A 22,836-nucleotide genomic window follows, 5' to 3' on the forward strand; every position below is an offset into this window, starting at 1 on the left:
GCCAGGCGTGAGCCTACCCACTCGTCCTCCAGGAAGAGGAGGCAGGGCTGGCTTTAAGCCTGTGCAGCTCCTCAGGGCGCAGGAGGGCCCTGTCAGAGTCAAATGCTGCTTCTCCAGCAGCCACCGAGCTGGGATGGTGGTACCAGCTGGGAGGAAGGTAAGAGAGTAGAAGAGTCAACCACCTGGGTCTACCCACTCCAGGTCCAGCCTCGGGGCCTTTCAAAGCCATGCTTGGTGACTGCAGTGAGTGAAGAAAGCCGAGAACCTTGCCACAGGGGTGGCTTTCTGAAAAGACCCTTGACTGTTGGTGGCCTGAGCAGTAGGTCCAATCTCTGACCGTGGCCCAGTACTTACGACTGGGCCCCAGGCCAGCTTGGGCTGGACCCATCTGGGAGACAGGGTACAAGTTGAGATGGAAGCCTTGGGTGGCCTGGGTTTGTGTCCAGTCCCAGCACTTCCCAGCTCCGCGCCTTCGGAATTTCAGTTTCCACTTCTCTGAGTTTCAGTTTCCTGTCAGTAAACTTGGAATAAGGATGGAACTGACCTTGGTCACAGTGAAGGACAGAGCTTAGCACGGGGCCTTCTGTTGTTAGTGGTGGTTATTGTTGTTGCTCTGCCTCATGGACGGTGGGCTCCGTGGAGGACCGAACGGCAGGCCCGGTGCTGGGGCCAGGGAGGTCATGGGCATCCTCCCTGATTTATTTGCCCTGAAGTCCAGGCTGGGGTTTTGCTGAGAGAAGCAGGAGCCGGGGCCGTGCTGCTGCCATGAGCGTGAAACCGCGTTTTCCGCTCTGCCAGAAGGTGTGGCTCCCTAACGTTTCAGCTGTAGGCCTCGTCCCTGGCAGGCAGCTCTGGGAGGCATGGCCACTGCGGCCTCCCCGTTATTCACAGCTGACAAAAAAATTGCAGCACCGACCATCAGCCCGACAAGCTCGGCTGGTGTCCCCTAGCAACGGGGAAGGCAGTTTAGGCTGCACAGGTCTTCACAGCCCATGGCCCTGCCTCTGCTTACCAGGAGTTTATTGGAGAGCCTGACCTGGCCTGAGAGGGGCCAAGAGGGCAGGGGCAGCTCTCAGACACCCCCCGGGACAGTCATGTAGGAACTCCCCCAGGCCTCATTTCCGATAGCTCTCCCAAGAGAGGAACATCCTGCCCCCCCCCGCCCCCCCCAGCCCCTACTTCCGTGTCCATTCATCACACCCCATTCGCTGCCTCCTCAGTGCCGGGATGGCGGTCTGCTTGGCCTCCCACCAAACCTACCGTGTCCGCCAGGCTCCTCAACCTCCATCCTCCCATCTGCTGGACTGTCTAGCCCATTAGTGTCCCCGTCCCACTCCAACCCTGTCACCACCCGCAATCACTCCCTGGTCCCCAGATCCCCACATTCCCCTCCTTAACCACAGCCTCCTATTCTCCCTGCTCAGTTGCCTCCCAGGTCCTCCACCCTTCACTGTCCCTTGTTTTCTTTGTGCCCAGCCCACCTGGCATTAGCTTGCTGCCTGTGCCCTATGCAGAGGCCACACCTCGGGCAGAGTCTCACCCAGTAGGAGCCACTCTCTGCCACCAGGAGCAAGCCCATAGCAGTGAGCAGGTGGGTCCCCAAAGGCACATGCTCCCCCCCCAGTGTTGGCAGGACCCAAGCCAGCAACATTCTGGCCTCCCAACCCACCACCGTTCTCCACTCCTGCTCCCCATCTCTTAGCACACCTCCTGTTCCTCAGACCAGAACCCTCCAACTTTGCGCCAGGGGAGCCCTCTGTGTGCATTCTCTGCCTTTCCTCCCATCTCCTCCCCTCCCCCTCAGGGACCTTTTCCAATCCACACTCTACAGCACGCGAGTTTCTCTTTTATTCCTCCCCTCTCTGTCTCCAGGATCCCACCGGCATTTGAATCTATTTCACCTTCTCCCATCTTCAAAAGGAAATCCTCCCTCCCTACCTCCCTCTAGGCATGCATTTCTCCATCCCCATCTCTCCTTTCTCATCATCCCTCACTATTCTTACTTTGGCCAAGCTCCTGCCACAACCCTAATCCAGGATCTTCCACGAGGACCAGTAGCCCCAAGGCCAGGCTTGCCCAGTGGTTCTGTGTCTATCCTTGTCCCCTAACCCTCTCAGCAGTAGTTACCACAGTCAAATGTGCCGTTGGTCTTGAAAAACTTTGATGCCCTTACTACCCCAGTTGTCCCTCCCTCTCTGAGTTCTCCTTGGTCCAGTGTCATCCTCCATACTTGGCCTGGTCTCTCAATGCCACATCTACTCCACAGCTTTGCTCTCCAGCTCCAGCCCCCACCTCCCTCCTGAGCTCTAACATCTCATGCCCAGCGCACCCGCCGGTCCAGCCTGGTCCTCCGACCACTTCCCCATCTCCATGAATGCCCTCATGGAACCCTGGTCGATTCTAGCTCACGCTCACTGGCTGGACGTCTCCCTGCCCCTCCCTTTTCCTCAGCCCACATTCAGGTTTTCTCTGCAAAACTTGCTGATATCAAAACAACTTCATCAGAATATAAAACCTGCTTTTATGACCAATCCGTGCCCTAATTTGGGGCACTTTCCTACTTGATTCATTTTTCTACTCTGACATTCTTTTTCAAGAGAACATTTTACCTTTATAATCAGAAAGAAACAATAATGACAATGCAAGGAGCCTGATAGTCTGTGTGAGCTTCTAAGATACCCTGCTTCCCCGAAAATAAGACCTCGCCGGACCATCAGCTCCAATGCGTCTTTTGGAGCAAAAATTAATAAAAGACCCGGTTTTATTTTACTATAATATAATATGATATGATAAATATAATACCGGGTCTTATATTAATTTTTGCTCCAAAATATGCATTAGAGCTGATTGTCCAGCTAGGTCTTATTTTCGGGGAAACAGGGTAGTATTAATACTTTATCCCCTAAAGCCATCATGGAGGAGGACTTCTGCAACATTCAGTAACAGGTAGCTGTCTTACCGAGAGTCTTGAAAGAAATTAGAGAAGTAGTTGATGAAACCAGGGTGAAGTGGGAATAAGGGGTCACATGTGAGCAATGTACTGACCAAAGAGCGTTGGCATCATTGGAAGTATTTCCATTTTCTACAGCAGGAATCTCCAGACATGACTGACTGCATAATGTGCCCTTATCAGGAAAAACAAAACAGCGTATTTACCTGCAATATATTGTATTTTTAATATCTCATTCATATCTACCCCTGTATATTGTAAATGTAATCAGAATTTCTAATAGGATCAAAAAATATTCCAGTAAAAGTTCTGGTATTTTCTTCCTGTCCTGTGATAAACTATTATATTTAACTCAATAGCCTGTGCAGCTCACTTTGGAGGCCCCCTGGCCTAGGTGGTCAGTAGTTCTGATTCCACAGTGCGACGTGACATGTGTATTTGAGGGCCCGACCCCGGGAGTTTGATAGGCTCTCAAGGGAATCTGTGTTTTTTAACCAGCTGCCCCACGGGTCTTGATGCCAGTCATTCATTTCTGCATGCTTTAGGAAACCTTCCTCTAGAGTTTCAGATGGAAGATAAAATATACCCCAAAGGCTACATGTATATTTTAATAGGAAGTAATTAAGTATACCTCTTGGTTCTTTTGGGGAGAAATCTGCGACTCTAAGCCTCATCTCATCTGGCTCCTCACCTTTAGGGGTTAGGTTTAATGGTGAGGAAACTCCAGAATGGTGTGTTTTAGAACATTTTTGAAAGCTGGACCTCGACCGATTTGTTTTTAAGTTGGATGTATTGACTGGTTTGTTTTGAGGCCCCTAAGGTAGCCATGAATCCATCCACCGGTCTGCATCCCCACTGCCCTCCTGCACACTGGGCCATGTGACTGCCAGCAAGGCAACAGAGCAGGATGCAGGGAACATGATGTTGGGCTGCTTAGACGCGGTGGGCAGGGAAGGCCTTCTGGAAGTGACATTTGAACCAGGACCTGAAGGACGAGGTCCAGCCTTGCAGAGAGAGGGGGAAGATCATTCCAGGCCCAGAGTTAAATATATACTAAGGCCCCAAGGCAGAAGTGGGCTGGGCACAGAAAGAAGGGACTAAAGGGCGGCGTACTTGTTTCCTAAGACTGGGACATGGGCTGTGAGGTGACGGTGGGTCAGATTGAACAAGGCTTTGGGCTGTGGCTGTGGTTTTGTCAAGTGTGCTAAGAAGGAAGCTGTATTTGTTTCCTAGGGCTACTGAAAAAGTACTGCAAACTCAGTGGCTTTACACAACAGCCGTTTGTTTTCTCACAGTTCTAGAGGCCGGAAGTCAGTGAGGTTGATTCCCTCTGGGTGCTCTGAGGGAGAATCTGTTCCATGCCTCTCTCCTAGCTTCTGGGGGTTGCCAGCAGCCCTGGGCATCTCTTGATTTGTACAGCCATGGCTTCAGTCTCTGCCCCTGTGGCATTCTCCCTGTATGTACCCACTGACGAGTATGTCCTTATAAAAGGCCATGTGAAGACACATACAGGGAGAATGGTGGACTCACCAGCCTGAGCTGACCAGATGCGTTCTCTGCCCACGGCTGTGCCATGTGTGTGTTTTGGATCAGAGAACTGTGGCTTAGAGCTGAGGACACACTCAGGGTCTGTGAATTGATTCTCAGATGTCCTGGGCTGGGTAGGCAGTGGTGCCCCCCAGAGCTGGGACGTCAGGGGTGGTTGCCCTTGGGTAAAGTGGAAAAGCTCTCTTGTGTTTCCTCAGGTTAGAAATCTGTGCTACATGGTGACAAGGCGCGAGAGAACGAAACATGCCATCTGCAAACTCCAGGAGCAGATATTCCACCTGCAGATGAAGCTTATCGAACAGGATCTGTGTCGAGGTAGGCGCCTTTCTGGCCCACCCCCGGCTACCTCAGTGTGCACCCTCTCAAGGGGCTGGGTCCCAAGGAATGTATGTCTTTGGAGCCTGGTAGGGGCATGAGCGTGGAGCTTCCACCCCTGCCCTCCATCTTCCGATTAGTAGGCCAAGATGGGCCACTCAGGTCCCAGGTGTGTATTGTTAGGCAAGGAGCCAGAGATTGGAATGTGGCACCAGGTTTGCCCTCAGAGAGCTTTCTGGCTCAACTGGGGACACCCAGGTCGTGCCAGGGCCACAGCAGTTCTAGGAATGAATTGCATGCAAACAGGTGTAGACCCGAAGTCCTAGTGGCTCTGTGCTGGCCCTGGGACGGAAAGAGCTAGAAGCTAGGGAGCCTCCCTAGCCCGTGTGTTGGTCCTGAACAAGGCAGCTGCCCCAGAGATGGAAAAGGTCCTGTGTGTTCTTTCTGGCCTCATCTGATAGGATTCAGGCCCTGTGCCGGCAGTTTTTTTCCTCTGCCTTCTATTCTGCCATCAGGTGCATTTAACAGATCTGGAAATCCAAGGCCCACGAATCTCTTGATTGCTTTTATGGTATTTGTATGACTGTTGCCAGACAAGGGGCCCTTCCTGGAGTGTTCACATGTTAAGGAGGCCAATGCTTAACCCAAAGAATGGTGCTCCCATGTTGAATTGCACGCAGCAGAAATAGCTGGATGGAGACAGGTTTTGAGCCAGGGGCTACCACTGCCAGCTCAGCCTCTGGGTCAAGCTGGGCCTGGAGGACACAGAGAGGATAGCTGCCAGGCCACCCCGGGGTAATGACTGAGGACCTGGTACCGACCACCACTGCCCGAGAGCCAGGCTGCCTTGCCTGCTCTTAGAGATCACGACCCACTCTGGCCCAAGGAGTCAGCACTGCCAAGTACAGGTGCTGGGTCAGGCGTGGGTCATGGCCATGGAGACAGAGCTCAGCGCTCACCATGCAGCCCCAAGACTAGGGCAGCTTCCTAGCTCCCAGCGCTTTCTGGGCTCCCTCTCATCTGTTGATTGATTCAGTGAGCACTAATGGGCACGGACAGAATGCCAGGCCCTGTGCTGGGCACTGCAGGACACTCAGCTATGGACTAAATGAACAAGGTTTCTGCCCTTGTCTGTGAAGATAAAGGACAGTGGTGCCCAAGGGGCTACAGTTGCTGCCAGTGCAAGGGCAGAGGTGTAAGGGCTGGCTTCCTGTTGGTGGTGATTCTGGAGCAATGTCTAAGGCTTTCTAGACCTCACTGCAGGCACACATCCAACTGCAGAAGTAAGGGCTCACGATCGAGGCAGCAGAGTGGCAAGGCACGCAGTGCCCTCAGGCACAGGATTCCAGAAGCGTGGTCAAGAGCCTGGTGGGTCTGCATCCCGCATTCAGTCTGGGGGCATTTGCACCTCCTGGACCTGGGTGGCAGCCACAGGCAGCCCTTGGTTCAGGGCAGGACGTTTGGAGAGGAGTCTGGTTTGCCTCTGCCTGAAGTTGATGCCCTCAGTGTTGTGCACGTGACCCCTGGGGTGGGACATGGGCTGCAGGCATGTTGCCAAGGCCTGTCTGGCCAGAGAGCTGGAGAAGGCTTCCCAATGGCAGTGATGTTTAGACTGTGAGCTGAACCAGGTGATGGACATGATAAGTAAGGAAAGGGCATTTTTGGAGACCTAAAGGCCAGAACCTGTCTTATTAGAGAAACTGGAAAGAGACTGACATATCTGCAACCAAGGCAGGAGGAAGATGTCTAAAGTGAAGCTGAGGGGTTGCCGGGGTCGGCCAGCCATGCATGATGCAGCCCTTGGATGGAGCTCAGCCTATGCTGAGGACAGTGCGGATATCTGGGCTCTGGTCCCGTGTTATAGATGAGGAGACTGATGCCGGGCCTAAGGTGGCAAAGGGAATCAGCAGCAGAGCTGGGAAGATTCCAGAGCTGGGGCCACACCCCTCAACCCTCTCTTAAACCCTTAGTCAGGAAGCCCTCCAGCCTCTGGCTAAGAAGCTGAGAAAAGATTCCCAGCAGCTGGGCCTCCCCCTGCATGTGTCCCTCCCTGCTCCAGTGTTTTCTGTGGCCCTCTACGCCTGTGTGGGCATGGACTGAAGGGAATGAAGGCCAAGTGTGCACCCAGGTCTCCCATCTACTGTCTGACCTCAAAAGCAGACCAGGAGACCAAGGCGGAGATTTGCTCAAGGGGGCTGAGCAGTGTGAGGACCGGCAAAGCCTCTTGACTTCTCAAATAGTGCTCTGTCCACCTTCATGTCCATCTCCTTGGCCTGGCATTCCAGGCTCTGCCCTGTCTACTCACCTGCAGCCAGCCTCCCACCCACCAGGACTCTCTCCCAAGATCTGTAGGCCAGGTAGGTCAGGCTGCGGTGCAGACCCTGCAGGATGGTCTCACCCTCTTTGTGGTGGCCCTGTGTCCTCCCCTACGCCCTGCAAGGGCAGCTGTGGCCAGTGACGCCTCACTCTCCCACACCAGCTGTCCCTTGATTCACTAGAGTCCCAGTTATCCCAGGGCTCCTACGGCTCTGAACCTGGGGCACATAGGCAGGGCCAGGTGATTTGGACGGTGAGGCACCAGGTGAGGGAGGACTCTTGGGGTGCCATGCAATGACCTTGGTTCTGGCTGAGGATGTTCGAGGTAACTACTTCCCTTCTGCTCTCTCTCTCGCTGACACAGAGCCGTCTGGGAGGAGAGCAAAGGGCAAGAAGAGCGACTCGAAAAGGAAAGGTCGTGAGGGCCCAAAGGGCAGCCCTGAGAAGAAAGAGAAAATGAAGGCGGGGCCTGACTCAGTCCTGGGGCAGTTAGGTGAGTAAGTGGCCATGCTGGCCTGGCAAACTGGCCAGGCTCACACCGTCACTCCACTTGCAGCTCCCCACCCCCCGGGACCATCAGCACCCCTGCTGTACCACTGCACAGAGTAGGAGGCCCAAGAGGAATAACCACGCCCTTCCTTGCCCAGGCACTCACATCTACCAGCCATAAAGGACACGAGGGTCTCAGAGTCCCATCTGCCATCCCAAGAAATTCCCCTTTTGTAAACCTGGACTGGAGTCTGGGCCCAGGAGCTCAGGAACTGCCCTCTCATTCCGCTGGCCAGGGTCCTGCATGTCTGATATGCCCGGAGGCCCTCAATGGACCTCTAGGTGATCTGGGCTCTTCTCGGAGCCCAGCCCCATGATGGGCGGTAATGGTCTGTCAGAACAACTCCATCCTTGTCCCACTCTGCCAGAATCTTCTCAAATGGACCCTCCTTTCAGTACCAATGAACTTTCCTGGAGCCACCCAGAGGGATCTAAAGGAGTAGCCACAGGCAGTGGCCCTTCACAGGCATGTTCACTGTCACAGACCTTACTGCTGCCCCATCAAGCTGAGTAGCCCTTGAGGGGACCCCTGCTGTGGGCTTTGTCTCCCAGGATGTCACATGTCCCTGTCTCCCAGGATGTCACATGCTTCCCCTACAGCACTTCTCAGGGAATCCAGTGGAGTCTCCTTCCAGACCTCACTTCTAGCACAGCAGCCCCAGGTCATCTTTTACTTCCCTGCCTCAGGAAGGGGACAACTTGGGTGCCTAATAGGAGGCTCAGTCTCATCAGCTGTCCCTCCCAAGACCTCAGGAAAGGAGGGAGGGCCAATAGCCGGAACTGGTCTTGGCATGCAAGAGGGACCTTCTACCCAGATGTACCTTGCCACCCTATTCATGCTAAGTTCCTTGCTTTGGGAGCTCTGGGAGGCCATGCTCATAGAAATGCAGCGCCCCCTGGTGGCCATAGGGCACTTTCCTCCTTTCCTCCATCCCCTGTCCCCCCAAGACTGGGCAGGGCGTGCCTCTTGGGTGTGCTCCTGGGCAGTCTCAAAGCCCTCACTTGGATTAATGCTCTACTGTTGCCACGTTGAAATTCTTATAATTTTTGAACAGGGAGCATGGTAGGAAGGAAGGAAAGTACACAGTGGGGTGCTAGGGAGGGTCACAGGGGCCTTCCTGAAAGTGGGTGGGACATATACCTGCTGGCATCTCACCTGCCTCCTCTCCGCTCCGCCAGGCCTCTCCACCTCATTCCCCATCGATGGCACCTTCTTCAATAGCTGGCTGGCTCAGTCAGTGCAGATCACAGCAGAAAACATGGCCATGAGCGAGTGGTCACTAAACAATGGGCACCGAGAGGACCCTGCTCCAGGGCTGCTGTCGGAGGAGCTGCTGCAAGATGAGGAGACGCTGCTAAGCTTCATGCGGGACCCCTCGCTGCGACCTGGTGACCCTGCCAGGAAGGCTCGTGGCCGCACCCGACTGCCTGCCAAGAAGAAACCACCACAGGATGGGCCCGGGTCACGGACGACTGCAGACAAACCCCCCAAGAAGCCTTGGGGCCAGGATGCAGGCTGCGGCAAGGGGGGTCAGGGGCCACCTGCCCGGAAACCACCACGGCGAACGCCTTCTCACCTGCCATCCAGTCCTGAAGCCGGGGACTGTCCCATTCCAGCAGGCCCCAAGAGCCCCCCACCACTGGCCCCTGACACCCCCGACGAGGCAGCTCCAATGGCTGCCGACTCGAATGTCCAAGTGCCTGGCCCTACGGCGAGCCCCAAGCCCTCAGGCCGGCTGCGGCCACCCCGTGAGAGCAAGGGAGCCCGGAGATCATCGGGTGCCAGGCTGGACGCTGGGACAGGACCGCCTTCCACTGTGGCCGAGAGGCCAAAGGTCAGCCTGCACTTTGACACTGAGACTGATGGCTACTTCTCTGATGGGGAGATGAGCGACTCAGATGTGGAGACCAAGGACAATGGGGTGCAGCGGGGTCCCCGGGAAGCAGGGGCTGAGGAGGTGGTCCGCATGGGGGTTCTGGCCTCCTAAGTCACCCGTACCCCTGCCACAGGCCCTGCCCTGGTCCCCCCATGAGGCCTCAGCCCAGTCACAACTGCCATTTCCAATCTTTGCTGAGTGTCCCAGACCCTCGAGGTGGCCACTCTGTTGTGGTTTTATTTTTAATATAGAGCGAGTTTTGAATTCCACACTGTTGTCTTTCCTCTGTGCTGGCCTAGGACATTAGGATTCCTCCACGGCTCCGGCTGCAGGGACCGGGCCAGGTCCTGTGCAGCCTTCCTGCCACAGCGGCATCCCCGCCCTGCCCACGCGGCATTGCTGGGCTCCTGGCTAGATGCAGGCAAGGGGAAGAGCTCAGGACGCCAGTCCGCTGCCACTGGGTGACAGACTGTCATTTGGGCATTATTTCATGGCAGATGGGCCAGCCCAGGGCCTGCCCTACCTTGCCCCCAAATTCCACTGTAGTCCATTTGGGGGTGGGGGTGGGGGTCCTGCTGCACCCCACTGATCCCCGAGGAAGTATAATCAGTGATACCCAGCCAGTCTACTCACTGTCACAAGCACAACGAGCTTATACGAGAAAGCACTGAGGGGGCACAGAGGGCCCCGCTGGCTCCAGGGGCACCTCAGCTGTTCCTGATCAGCCCACATCTGAGGCCTGCCCGCCCACCCCGCGACCCCCCAGTCCCTTGCTGCTCCGCCCCTGCCAGTGCCCAGGCCTGCAGCTCTGGGCAGGGGCTCCCAGAAATCCTTCCTGAGCTGTGCCACTTACTCAGGGGACTCCCGAGCAACCAGCCACCGGGGTCGGTGGAGGGCTGCCAGGGAGGGCCAGTGCCCAGACCGGGGCGTGGGGCTCAGGCTCGCCCGCTGCAGAGAATCACTCTGGGGCTCCAACTTCCTTCCTTCGGGGCCAGTCCTGCTGAAGTCCGGTCATTCCTAGACAGCTGACCAGACCAGACCGTTTGCCTTTTCAAGTTTCCCAGTCCCGCTAAGAGATGAGCTGCTTCCTCAGTTTCCTTCTGGAAACTCCTCCTTCCAAGTAGCAGTGGGATCCCGGGGCCCAGGCGGCCGTGCTGGCTGCTGGGGCTGTTTCAAGTCTTGCTGGAGGCTCCTGGTTCCTCTCCCTCTGAGCCTTAACCCCCTTTCCCAGCCGTGCCCTCCCTCCCCCCCACCTACCCGCCTTCCACCCCACCCTCTAGGTCCCAGGTAGCTGCTCTGAAGTGTTTTTTAGTGGAGTGGCCCCAGGGTGATAGCTCAGGGAACAAACAAAAAAGGAATTCAGTGAAAACATGTGTTTTTTTTCTTTTGTGAATTACTCCCGGGTCACTTCCACCACTGGTAAAGCCAGAGCTTCTCCAACAAGAACCTTGCAAAAGTCCAGTGGGTCAGTCGAATCATTCTGTGGATGCCAAAGAATATTTTGACCATAATACAGCACAGCCTGGACCTGACAACTTGTTACTTGGACTTTTTTTTTTTTTTTTTAATGGAGTTCTTGAGCAACAAAGTACCAGAAACATGTTCATCGCCCACACCCAAGGAGATGAGCCAAGCTCTCGGAAGAGGAGGCTATTCTGCCCAACTCTGGGAACTGGGAACCGGGTGTGGGATTTCAGATCCTGGGCTGGGCCCACTGTGAGCTCTCCTAATCTCAGGCTCACAGTGGGGAGCAACACTGGTGGCAAAACCAGCATGGCCAGTCTTGACCGTGGGGTTCCCCCAACGCAAATACACACCATGCAAATCAGCGGGATGGGGAGCAGCTGGACCACCCACCTCCGACTCCAAAACTATCAAGGTACGACAGTGGCATTGTCATTGACACTCAGTTTCATGTGAATTTTTGCAAAACAGGAAACAAAGATAATGACTAAGTTCAGAGGCTCGGACAAATGTGTCCAGTTGGAGTGGACTCAGCAGGCTTCAAGGATTCTGGTCGTTGGGATGTCACAAGCTACCATGTAGAGTTTAGTCTTCCTGCCGCCTTGATAGTAGTGGCCAGTGCAGTGTCAGCTCAACGTCCCAACCCCATTCTCTGTTTACTGCCTTTGAACAGACCTTCCCTCCCCGTGTTTCGGGTCACAGCCTTGTCTGTGCTGGATTGTCCAGTCTGACCCTGCAGGAAGCAAAGGGACGAGCTTAAAGAACAACCAAACTCTGCCCAGGGGGTGGGGGTCGGGGTGCCAGCGATGGCTCAAGTCCAATAGACTCAGCACTTACCCCTGACCCCTTCATCCATCCTGAGGCAGAGACGGCTCGCTGGCAGTGGGGGAGGGAGTGCGGAGGGTCTGGCCAGGCGAGGCAGCCAGCACTCTTCAGGGGTGCACTCTAGATTCTGACCCTCTTAATTGGCTCTTTCTCTGGCTGGCCTCTCCCTGGGGCCATGTCCAGCACAGAGCCTGGGTGTCAGTGAGACTGGCTGGTGGGAGCCCCTTCACTCCTAGGCCAGGCCCTAGTGCTGTCCACCTCTAGATGTCCTCCGGACTGCAAGGAGGATAAGGATGCTGAAACCCACCACTGTCCTTTCTGCCATTAGCCAGGGCCCCTTCACTCCTGGTCTACTGTCCAGCGTGCTGATGGCTTTGCTGCCCCTGAGGTTAAAGCGGGAAGCAGAAGACCTTTGCCAGGCCAGAGGCTGAGGCAGATCTTGCACTTGACCACACCTGCCCACGCTCAGCGGGAGAAGCTGCTCTGTAGTTCATCCTGGCTGGCATCCCATTTTCCCAGTCCTGGCTGCCCACCACCTCCTTCCCCTCAGCAGTGACAAAGTATTTTTATGGGTCGTAAATGTATTTTACAACAGATAAGGTGAAGAAACGTAGAAGAGTTCATTTCATTACATGACCTCTGACTTGGTGACTGTGAGCGTTTGCAGTGGAAGGGTCTCGGTTTCTTTGGAGAAGCCACCCAGGTTTCCAAACGTGGGTGTTGGCCTGTGGGTGTGTGAGTGCATGCCAGGGCACGTCTCGTGTGTCCGTGAGCCTGTATGTCCGTTGTGGATGGGTGCACTGTGGGACTTGCTGGGGCAATTCCTAGAGAATCAACTCGAAAACATATCGGCAGCAGCTGGACTTGGCATTTCCTTGCTCACTGCCAGTTGTGACCAACATCTGCCTGTGCCCGGAGCTCTGCAGGATGGTCCGGATGCCTGTAGCAAGGCCCTTGGGGAGGCCATTTCCCATGCCTCTGGTCCAGCTGGCCACATTGGCCAAAGAGCCAGGGCGGGAGTCTGGGACTTTTGGTTGTTCTTTAAGGTACTTCCTGTCACCTTGTCCCTCAGACGCACGACACTCTGTGCTCCATGTCGGCTCGGGATGGGGGGATGATATGAATGTCACAGGAGGAAACACCTTCTGTCTTTGTTTCAAAGAAAGTGATGTGCCATTTGTTAATATTCAAGAGAAATATTGAAAATATATTGAAAAGAGCAATTTTAAATTATTTTTGGCTTATGTTGCAATATTTATTTTCTTGTATTAGAAAAGATTCCTTTGTAGAGAAAAAATGTATTTTTCATTAACGCAAAGACCTATCTCCCCTTTTTGTACATTGTCTGTGTTCCTGCCCTTAACAAGCAATAGAATGTACGGCCGCCCCGGTGCGGCCAGAGCCCGCCGTGCCCTGCATGACTCTGTGTTGCCACTGCTGCATAGCTCCCAGTCCCATCCTGTCCTGCTCACTCATGGGGTTTCCAGACCTGGCCCCACCAGGGCCTGTGTCTCAGGGAGCCCTTTGCACTCCTCGTGTGTTGGCAAACGCAGTTAATAAAGCAGTGTTTTCTGTGCTGGCTGGTGTGAGGTTCTGTTGCATTGAGTGGGACTTGGGGGTCCCAGGCCACACCCAATAGTGGGCTCAGTGAAACACTGAGTGTTCCCTGGGTGTCCCAAGGGACCTGCTGCTACCCCCTAAGTTGTACTGATGGTCAAGGGTTGTGCCTCAAGGCTGAATCTCATTCGCTCCTCACTGTTGTCGCCCCCTGGATTTCAGAGCGGATGAGGGACATACCCAAAGCCACTCCTCTGGTAAGAGTTGAAGTCCTGCATCATGAGGCGGGACTGCTGGTTCATGAGCTACCAGCCTGGGACGATGGGAAGGTGGCCGAGGAAGCTTGGGCATCTGTCCCTACGTCGGGGAAGAATTTTTCCCAGGTTTGTTTTCATTATTTCCGGAGCACCAACACTACACCAGGCTCTGGAAAGTGGGGAATGTAGTCCGTCCCTGGGCAGTTCACAGTCCAGTAGGGACGCAGTCAGGGAAGTGGGCATCATGGGGGCCTGGGCTGGGTGGGGCTTTCAGGAAGGGTCGCCGAGGAAGCAACACCACTCATTTAACAATATGGACCCCATGCCTCGTTTGCTGTGCGCTGGGCTTTGTACCGTGTGTGCGTGGCAGTCACCAGGCCCCTGCCCTACAGCTTCTAGGCACTGGAGACCGAAAGAATAAGTAGTTGCTTGTCCAAAAGGGAGCTGGACAGACAGAAGGGACAAGGAGCTTAACTGGTAGAGGGGGCCATATTGGCAAAGAGGTCAAGCTGTGTGTGGAGGGGTCTTGCAGCTCCTCGGAGCCCAAGGGGAGGCTGTGTGGATAGAGGGTAGGACTGGGACTCGCAGTCTAGCCTCTGGCCGCTGACTTAGTTGTTTGCCACAGAGAATTGCCCTATTTTCTCCCCGGTGCAATAGGTGGCAGATCCCCAAGGGCGCCTTCAGATCCAAGGTTCTGTGACTCCACAATGCAGAAGGCGTTGGAAATAAACCTGGGGGCACCTGGACGGCCAGCCCACCTAGGCGTGGTTTGGAGCCATCAGCTGCCCTGCACTCGGCACCCCAGGCCCTCAGTCACGCCCCATCACTGCCAGCCCAGTAGCAGGCCCACTTGGCCACAGTGGTCCAGAACGATACCGCAAGGGCCTGTGCCTGTCAGCTGACCCAGCTGATAACCGTGGGCACCTGTGCCTCTGAAGCCACAATGTCCAATAGAAATATAGTGCGAGCCATGCAGGGAATTCTAGTAGCCACACATTTCAAGAGTAAAAAGTACAGGTAAAGTGAATTTTAATACTTTTATTTAACCCGTTATATCCAAAAGGTGATCCCTTTAATGTGTAATTAATATAAAATAATTATTAATGAGATAGTTGACATTCTGTTTTTGTACGAAGTCTTTGCAGTCCAGTGTGTTTTACACTCACAGCACATCTTACACCACATGTGGACCGGCCACATTTCAAGCTCGATAGCCATGTGGCTAGTGGTTACTCCATCAGGCAGTGCAGCCCTAGAGACGGTCAGCTGTCCCCCAGGTTGTGTGGAGTGAGGGACAGACAGCCCTGAGGAGCTGAGACCCCCTCCACAGGGAAGGACAGAGGCTGAGGAGCAGGCCTGGCCCGGCATTCCTACCCCAGGTCCCTCTGGGACCCTTTCTGCACCCCATTAAGTCAACACATGGCTTTAGGGCAGGGGTCTCACATCTGATTAGTGCTCCTAGGCCTTCACCCCAGTCACTGCCCGTGCTCCCCCGCCGTCTGAGAGCCCCGAGGACAGGACAAGTGAGGGCTGACCTGGTGGCAGCTCCCCCATAGCGGGCCAGTTCTCTGCCAGCATCTCCTGGGTGTCATGCCTGTACTGATTCAGCACTCACTGAGCATCTGCTGCTGGGCTCTGAGGCCACTAGGGTGCCCACATGCCCCTCTGGAGAGACCAGGCTAGTGTGGGAGGCAGACTTGAATCAGATAATCCCAAAGCAGTGTGCACTTACTCATCGAGACTGTGCAGCAAGTGGGTATACGTCCTGGGAGGAGGGAGGTCTCTGCCCGCCCTGAACTTCCCGGGTTCTCGCTCAACTCCTGCAAGGTAGGGTCTGGAGCGCCATCTACCGCCCGCTGGGTCCTAGCCCGGATGCCTCCCAGTCTGAGGCCCCAGTGCCAGGGCCAACCATGCATCCCCCAGTCTCAGTACCCCAGCCTGCCTTGGACCCCACACTTGGGTCTTCCCCCAGTACAGAGAAGGATCTTCTCTAACAGTTTCAGGAACAGGGAGGCAGTTCAGGGACAAGAGGGCTCCTGGGAGAGTCAGACATTGGCTCAGGCCGGTTGGGTGCCCACCTGGGTGGAGTGGGCAGGCCGAGGAGACCCAGGTGCTGCCTTCTTGTAACTGCCATAGAAAGGGAGGAAGTCAACAGTGGGTGGGAGAGGAGCACTTCAGGCTCCCAGAGCTGGCCTCTTATTGCAGCTGTCTGCCAGAGGAGACAGCCAAGGCCCCTCTTCTTGGGGACAGTTTTAGGACTCAGGTGCTATGGACCCATGCCAGGAAACACAGGTGGCTCAAAGTGGTCTCACAGCTACCTTCCCCTTCACAGGAGACCCCTGTGCTTCCGCGCCACCTGGCCAGGCTCCTGAGGGCACCCACGAGGGCCACAGTACCACGAGGGCACTGTGAGGGTCAAGCCTCCTGCTGCCCCAGTGTGTGTGTGCCCCAGCCACCCACTTTTCATTCTCCTGAAGAGAGACTCAGGCAGAGGCACGTGAGGCTTCATCATCACCATTTGGGGGTTGCCTGATTTAAAAGGAGATCATAAAATATGACTCTTAGGGCAGCCTTTTGGGGTGTAGGCAGGCTTGATTCCAATACTCAAAGGGAGAGAGGAAAGGATGGGGCCTTAGCCAAGCAGGTAACTTAAGGGGCAAGCTTCAATAATGGAGCAAGGTGGCACTCTATACTCAGTACTCCAAGCCAGGCCTGGAGTTCGGAAGCGTCCATACCATCCATTCTGAGGAATCCTGGGTCGGGATGCAGGGCCCCAGTGCTGGCTGGTGAGGGAGACAGACCTTCAAGCGGTTAGATGGTAGGGTTGCCAAATTTAGCAAATAAAAGTACAGGACATACAGTGAAATTAGAATTTCAGACCAACAACAAATAACTCCTTCTCCTAAGTATGTTGCAAATATCGCGTCCTGAATTTTACCCGGCAATTCTAGCGGGAGGCTTTGCGTCCTCCATTACACTGTGTCCCACGCACAGGGTTCATGCTGGCGAGTGATTTGTGTACAAACTGTAAGAGATCCAAGACTGTCCCCATAATGCCAAAATGCTCACCCCTGTAGTACGAGAGCAAAGGAAAGGGGGCTACAGCCAGTGGCCAGGACAGATAGAACCCAGCCTGCCCCATCTTACTGTGCTATGGCTCCCATGGCATGTCGCACCCCAATCCAAGGCTGAATACAACTCCGAGGTGCCCTGGAAGGGATCCTGCTCCCTAGAGCTCTTCAAGGCCCACGACCCATTTATTTGCTGACTCAGGTCAGCATCTAGAGAGTTCACGTTGGTTGTCGCAATATTCACTACAGCCAAGAGGTGGAAGCAACTCAAGTGTCCATTGACGGATGAATGGATAAAGACGATGTGGTAAATGCATACAGTAGAACACACTTAGTCTTGACAAGGAAGGAAATTCTGACACATGCTACAACATGGACGAAGCTTGAGGACATTAGCTCAGCGAAATAAGCCAGTCACAAAAGCACACATACTACGCACTTCTACTTATATGAGGTATCTAAGTAGTCAAACTCATAAACAGGAAGGAGAGTGGTGGTTGCCAGGGGCAAGGGGCAGAGGAGATGCAAGTTATTCTGCGGGTGCAGAGGCAGGATGCGGGGTTCAGTGTGCTTGTTATTGACAGTATTGTGCTTGGAAGTTGTTGGGAGGGTAAATTTTATGTTTCGTATTTTTCTGCCACAATTTAAAAAAAAAGAATACTATACAGGAAAAAAAATCCCTGCTACTTTCAATGACATACAACTGTTTTGTTGCAACAACAAACATAATGTTAAGCAAAAAGAAGTTATTCTAAAACATTAATAAAAAAATAGAGTTCACTTTGGGCCTCTGCCAGTCCTGGGGTGCCCAGGACTCCCCTACGTCTCCCAACTCAAACTCAAACTCAGGCTTCTTTTGATTATTGTTAAATACACACTCCTCCCCCCACCCCAAGGTTGTAAGGAAATATGGCTAACCCAGGAGTGAGGAGACCAGGGTTCAAGTCTTATTTCAGCCATTGATTTGAGGTACCTCAGTTTTCCCATCTGTACAACGGAAAAAGAGGTTGGGGATACTGTGATCTCTAAAGACCAGGTCCCAGGGGGAGGGGCTTTGGTCAGAGGAGCTGGTCAGTGAGCACCGAGTGAGAGCCTGCTGAGATCCTTAACTTAAGGCCAGCTGGGTGAGGTGGAGCTGGCTGGCAGATGGGGCTAGCTGGGCCTCCGGACTGGACTTGAGCAGAGCGAGAGAAGGAAGAAGCTTTATCCACTTAGCTTGAGGCCTTCACCCAATCAGAATGAGACTGGCTGCTGGTTCCTCCGTCAGCGGGTGAGGGGGGCAGCAGGCACATAGCAGTAACCTTGAGTGTGACCATGGGATGGACACCAGGTCGGGCTGGGACAGTGACAGGGATAAGCATGGAGCAGGGCCTGGAGGCAGTGGAAGGAAGGTGAGACATCTGGCCTCCAGGCTTGGGAATGGGGCCTACGCCTCACTAGCAGGGCTGGGGGCCTCTGTGTTCCAGGCAACAGCAATCCCAGGTCTAGGGGTTTGTGTTCAGTGGGTGAGCCCCTTATTCTCCTTCCATCCTTAGCTGATATTAGCTACCTGTGGCCATTCAGGACCAGAGAATTCATCCATGAATACACCACGAAGGAGAAAGTGACTAGAAATGGAATCATGTGAGCTTTGGGGTACTAATGGAGAATTAGCGATCTGTATTCCGGGCCTCAGTTTCCTCATTTGTTAAATGAGGATGAGAATGCCTGTTGGGCCCATCATGCAGGGCGGCTGAGAGGCATACAGTGGGCATGGATGTGAGGTGGGCAAAATCAGGAGTCACTGGAGGCGTTAGAGGAGGGGGGAAGTGAAGGTTTAGGCAGAGAGGTCCAAACACAGGCAGACTAACCAGAGGCAAGAGTCCGAGATATCTGTTTACTCTCACTTCCTGGAATCTGAGCTGGCAAAGCCCCGTTGTTTACAAGTTCTCGTGTGCCTCCCTGTGCCCAACCAGGACAACTGGGGTCTGAGGTCAGGGCAGGGACTGGCCACCTGCAGCTGCCCAGGTCTGGCTGGAATAGGGGCTGGTTGTAAACAGCTGGCACTCATCAGGGAAGCAGCTCATGTGACGCCTGTAACAGTCAGTGGCCTGGGCCTGAGAAACCCCCACCTTCCCAGAATTCTAGGTTCCTTGGTGGCCATCTTGTGCACCTGAAACCTTGTAACCCGAGAGCCAGGGGATAGCTGAAGAGGACATCCCTCCTGTCCCCTACCCTAACCCCTTTTGCAAAGAAGGAACTTTCCATCTCTCGAGATTGAATGTTGTGATCAACATGAAACTGGGAAGAGCAGGCGGATTTGCAGCAGAAGCCAAAGGGGAAAAGTGACTCAGCAAAATAAACCTTCCCTGGAGGATATTCTGAACTGCTGTTTTGGGGATCTGGGTGACTGCCTGCTTCTGGTGACAGGTGCTTGGTGTACTAAGCGTTGCTTCCACATGCCAGTCTTAATATTCATGCCCATTAGCTCACCGAAGGAAGCCTAGGAGGCTTGGCAAGGAGGTCTGGTGGGGGCCTGACCGCTGCCTCATCCAACGTAAGACTCACAAACGGGCTCATGTCAAAGGGGGAGCAGTGTGCCCTGTAGAGGCATCAGGAATTGGAGGGGATGCTCAAATCTTAGGGAACCCTGTCCCCTCCAGGCACACTTCCTTCTAGTTAAGAAAGGGTGTGGGACTGGCACTGGCCTGCATCATCAGTTCCTCGGGCAATGGGTGGGGGTGAGGAGATGTGGGGTGTGAAAGCTGGTGCCCAGTCACCTTCTCTAGGACGGCCTCTGAATCCTAGTGACAGAGAGCCTGTCATTTCGAAAGCAACCCAGTGCTAGGCCATCTGTGTTTAAAAAGGCCGTCCCTAAATTCAACTGCAATTTTCTCCTTGAAGCTTGACTTTGCTATTCACAGGTCCTCCTGAGCCCCAGGGCCACAGAGATCAAGTCCAATCCACTGTTTTCTGGGTAGCTAGCCCTTGGGCTATGTGATGCGTTAAGATACCCTGCCCACCTGACTTTTCAAGTTCAGTACTTTCCTAGGGGATTGGAATACAGTGTATTCCACCCATTACTTTGATTATGCTTTTACTGCTTGATGGATGGGACCAGCAGATCTCCACACTGTTCAGGCAGAGCCAGTCCCCGGTCAGAGATTTGTGGAGAGGAGGGTCAGAGAGGGGGCAGCTGCTGTCTTAGCTCTCCCCTGGCCCAGTGGTATCCCAGAGAGCCCCCACCCCAGGCCTCAGCCAGGTGCTTTGTAGGTTGGCAATACCTGCTGTTTCAATAGCTTCAGCATGTGCTTCCGTTCTACCCCAAACCAGCATCATTCCTGTTAAACAAACAAAAAACTTTCACAGCTGAAAGCTTTTCTAAAAGAAAGGGTTTATTAAGCTATACGCTAGCCAGAAAAGAAACCAGGTCCTGGAGCTCACAGCCGGAACCGCCGGCAGCAGGGCTACGTGGAGACGACATCACACCCGCTGTCCTGAGTTGACGGGCTCCTTTACCATCCAGTTTTGGGGGAGAAAGCCGTAAGTTGTTTTGAAAGAATCGACATATGCTATAGATAACGGGGGTGGGAGAAGGTGAAGTAGGGCTGTTCTTGGGTAGGTGCTGAGTCTGTTAGGAAGTGTTTGCTCTTTAGGATTAGTTGTGGGCAATGGTCCCGAAAGGTCATGTGTAGCAAGATTGGAGGCGCCTGGTGGTCTGTATGGCACTTGGTGGTCTGTGGTTTGCTACTCAGGCTATTTTTTTTTTTTTTAGATACTCTAGGAATTAGCCACCTGGAAGTTAATTCAAAGTTCCAACATACACTCAAAAGAATGTTAGTCTTCTGTTGGTTTTACCCTGCGGTTGTTAACTGATTAACTTCTCTCGTCTCTTCGTTTCACCCTCCGGCCTGCTGTAATTTAATTTAGGACATCTCAAAATTTTTCTTTTTTTTTTTTTTTTGTCATTCCCATTCTCAGTGTCCCACATTCTGGTGCACATGCTCAATGGTCACTGTGGCATTTCGAGAACACATGTCCAGGCAGATGGTCCCAACTTCAAATAGCATGTTCTGATCTGATGGCCTCAGGAGCGGGCTATTCTGGCTTTTACCTTAGCTTGGAAAACATGGTCATGTGTCAGAAAATGTTGGTTTTGAAACTGGCGATAATCTACTTATCATTACAGATGAGAAATCGGTGGAAAGGTGGGAAAAGAGCAGCCCTGCTCTCCTGCTTCCTCTTCACGTTGGGCCACATCCTCTCCTGGCTTTCTCTCCGCTCAGTACCTATTCAGGCAATAACTCTACCGGCCCCCAAATCACACTGAGCCCTTTTCTGTCTTTGCTGTTCTGTCTGCTTGGAATATCCTCTATCACCCCTTGTCTTAACCAGTTTGTACTCCTTTAAGATTCAGCTCTGCTGCCCCCTTTCTAGAAACCTCCTCAGTAGTGTTCGGGGGGGCCTTTTCTTTTTGCCTTCCACGCTTCCTTTGGCAGGTCTCTGCCCATTTTTTCATTATGCAGTGGCAGCCGCCAGCAGGCAGGTGTTCAGGAAATACCTACTGACTAACTGAAAAAAAGGCAGGCGGAAAGTGAGGCCAGACACCCAGACCTGAATCCAACACCACCACAACGCTTGGTAAATGCCTGGTGATAGCTAATGGTTTCCCACGTGTGTGGCTCTGTGTGTGAGAGAGAGAAAAACAGAGAGAACCTGGTGAGTAGGAACTTTGTCCCCCATTTTGCCCAGCCCAGCACTGACACATGGAATTATAGGCAAAGGCTATCCTGTCGTCAGGTAATCAGAGGCATCGGGGCACTGCTTCTCCAAGGAGGAAGGCAGCTGAGGCCCCAGAGAATCCAAAGCGGCCCCATTGCCACAGGACTGATGATTCTGAGCCTGGCCTCAAATAGAAGCTGGGGTGGAGAAAAACTCTGACTATTCTCAAAATAGTTTCGTGCCCCTGCCATCTGCTACCAGGCAGTCAGGAAAGAAAGCAGCATTGCAGTTTCCTTCAGCAGCTGGCAGAGCTGTGTCCCAGTGCAATGGAGTGCCTAGTTACAAACAGGCTCCCACGTGTTTGGCCTCCCTGGTGTCCAGAACAAGGCTAGAGCTCTCTGGTTCCACCTCTTACTTGAAGAGGGGCTCTTGGCCATTCAGGTCTCAAAAGTAAACTCCCTAGAAAGGAGGAAAGTCAACTTGCTTTTCTCCAGAGTGCAATCAATCTGGCGTGACTTCCCAACTAGGAGGTGGGTCTAAAGAGACTTCAACCCAAACCCTAGCGCTTGGTAGGAGAGAAACCTAAAAATGGTCCTGGAATTTGGTAATGTTTGTAATCTCTCTAGTTTCTGAGATTTTGCTAATCCCGGATGAAGTGGGACTAACAATTCCACTGTGACATTTCGCCTTCAGTTCCTTTTAGCTGAAGAAAGCCGAGAACAAAAATTTCCGTTTTTGACCCCCAAGTGTTTCTCTTCCTGTCCAACTGTACCTCTCACCTCAAATTATTTCTTGCCCTTCTTTACTTTCAACAGCCATGAAACAGGCCACATGCTCAGCTTTTTGACTGGAGGAATGTATTTGTTACCCATTAACCTCAAGCCCTTTCAATTTGGTCAAGGAAGAAAGCTCTTCAATTCCTTTTTGTAACATTACCAGCCTGTCAGTAATGGCATATTGCCATCACTGACGTCACAGTGACTGTAATTAAACAACTTCAATTGTTTGCCGTAATGCCCCAAATTCCACATTCCAAAGCAAGGCTTACTTTGTTTACTAAATAATCGCCAGAAAGTTATTGAGCCTTGGTGTCTAATTTTAAATAAATTAAGTGCCTTTGTAAATATAGGCCCTGACTTTTGTCAATTATGGATCCCCAGTTGAACCTGTGTAAGACACAGGGCCTAATGTTTTAGGCACTTTGTTTTGTTTTAGGACTTTTGTCTTTAATCATCAGGTTTCTAAGCTGTTCCCAAAGGACTTCTGTGGGGACAGAGTCCCAGAGAGCAGTTTCCAGGCTCTTGGCCTCACGTGGAAAGGTGCTGGCTCGGGTAGTAGATGGCCATCAGCTGTGATTGGTTGGCCATCAGCTGTAACCAGTTAGCTAACTAGCCACTGATATAACT

At 53.3% G+C, this 22,836-nt stretch overlaps 1 protein-coding gene across 8 annotated transcripts in view; it reads left to right on the plus strand.

Moving 5' to 3' along the window:
* JADE2 (jade family PHD finger 2) overlaps window positions 1-13,417 on the plus strand; it is a 107,334-nt gene extending 93,917 nt beyond the window's left edge. For all 8 annotated transcript variants that reach the window (XM_081036123.1, XM_081036127.1, XM_081036129.1 and 5 more), the window contains 3 exons: window positions 4,696-4,813; window positions 7,494-7,622; window positions 8,858-13,417. In XM_081036123.1, coding sequence (XP_080892249.1) covers window positions 4,696-4,813; window positions 7,494-7,622; window positions 8,858-9,666 — 1,056 coding nt within the window. In that variant the 3' untranslated portion in view covers window positions 9,667-13,417. The remainder of the gene's footprint in view (window positions 1-4,695; window positions 4,814-7,493; window positions 7,623-8,857) is intronic.
* The last annotated feature ends 9,419 nt before the right edge of the window (window positions 13,418-22,836 follow it).

This window comes from Rhinolophus hipposideros (assembly GCF_964194185.1).
Source record: "Rhinolophus hipposideros genome assembly, chromosome: 23".
NCBI lineage: Eukaryota > Metazoa > Chordata > Mammalia > Chiroptera > Rhinolophidae > Rhinolophus > Rhinolophus hipposideros.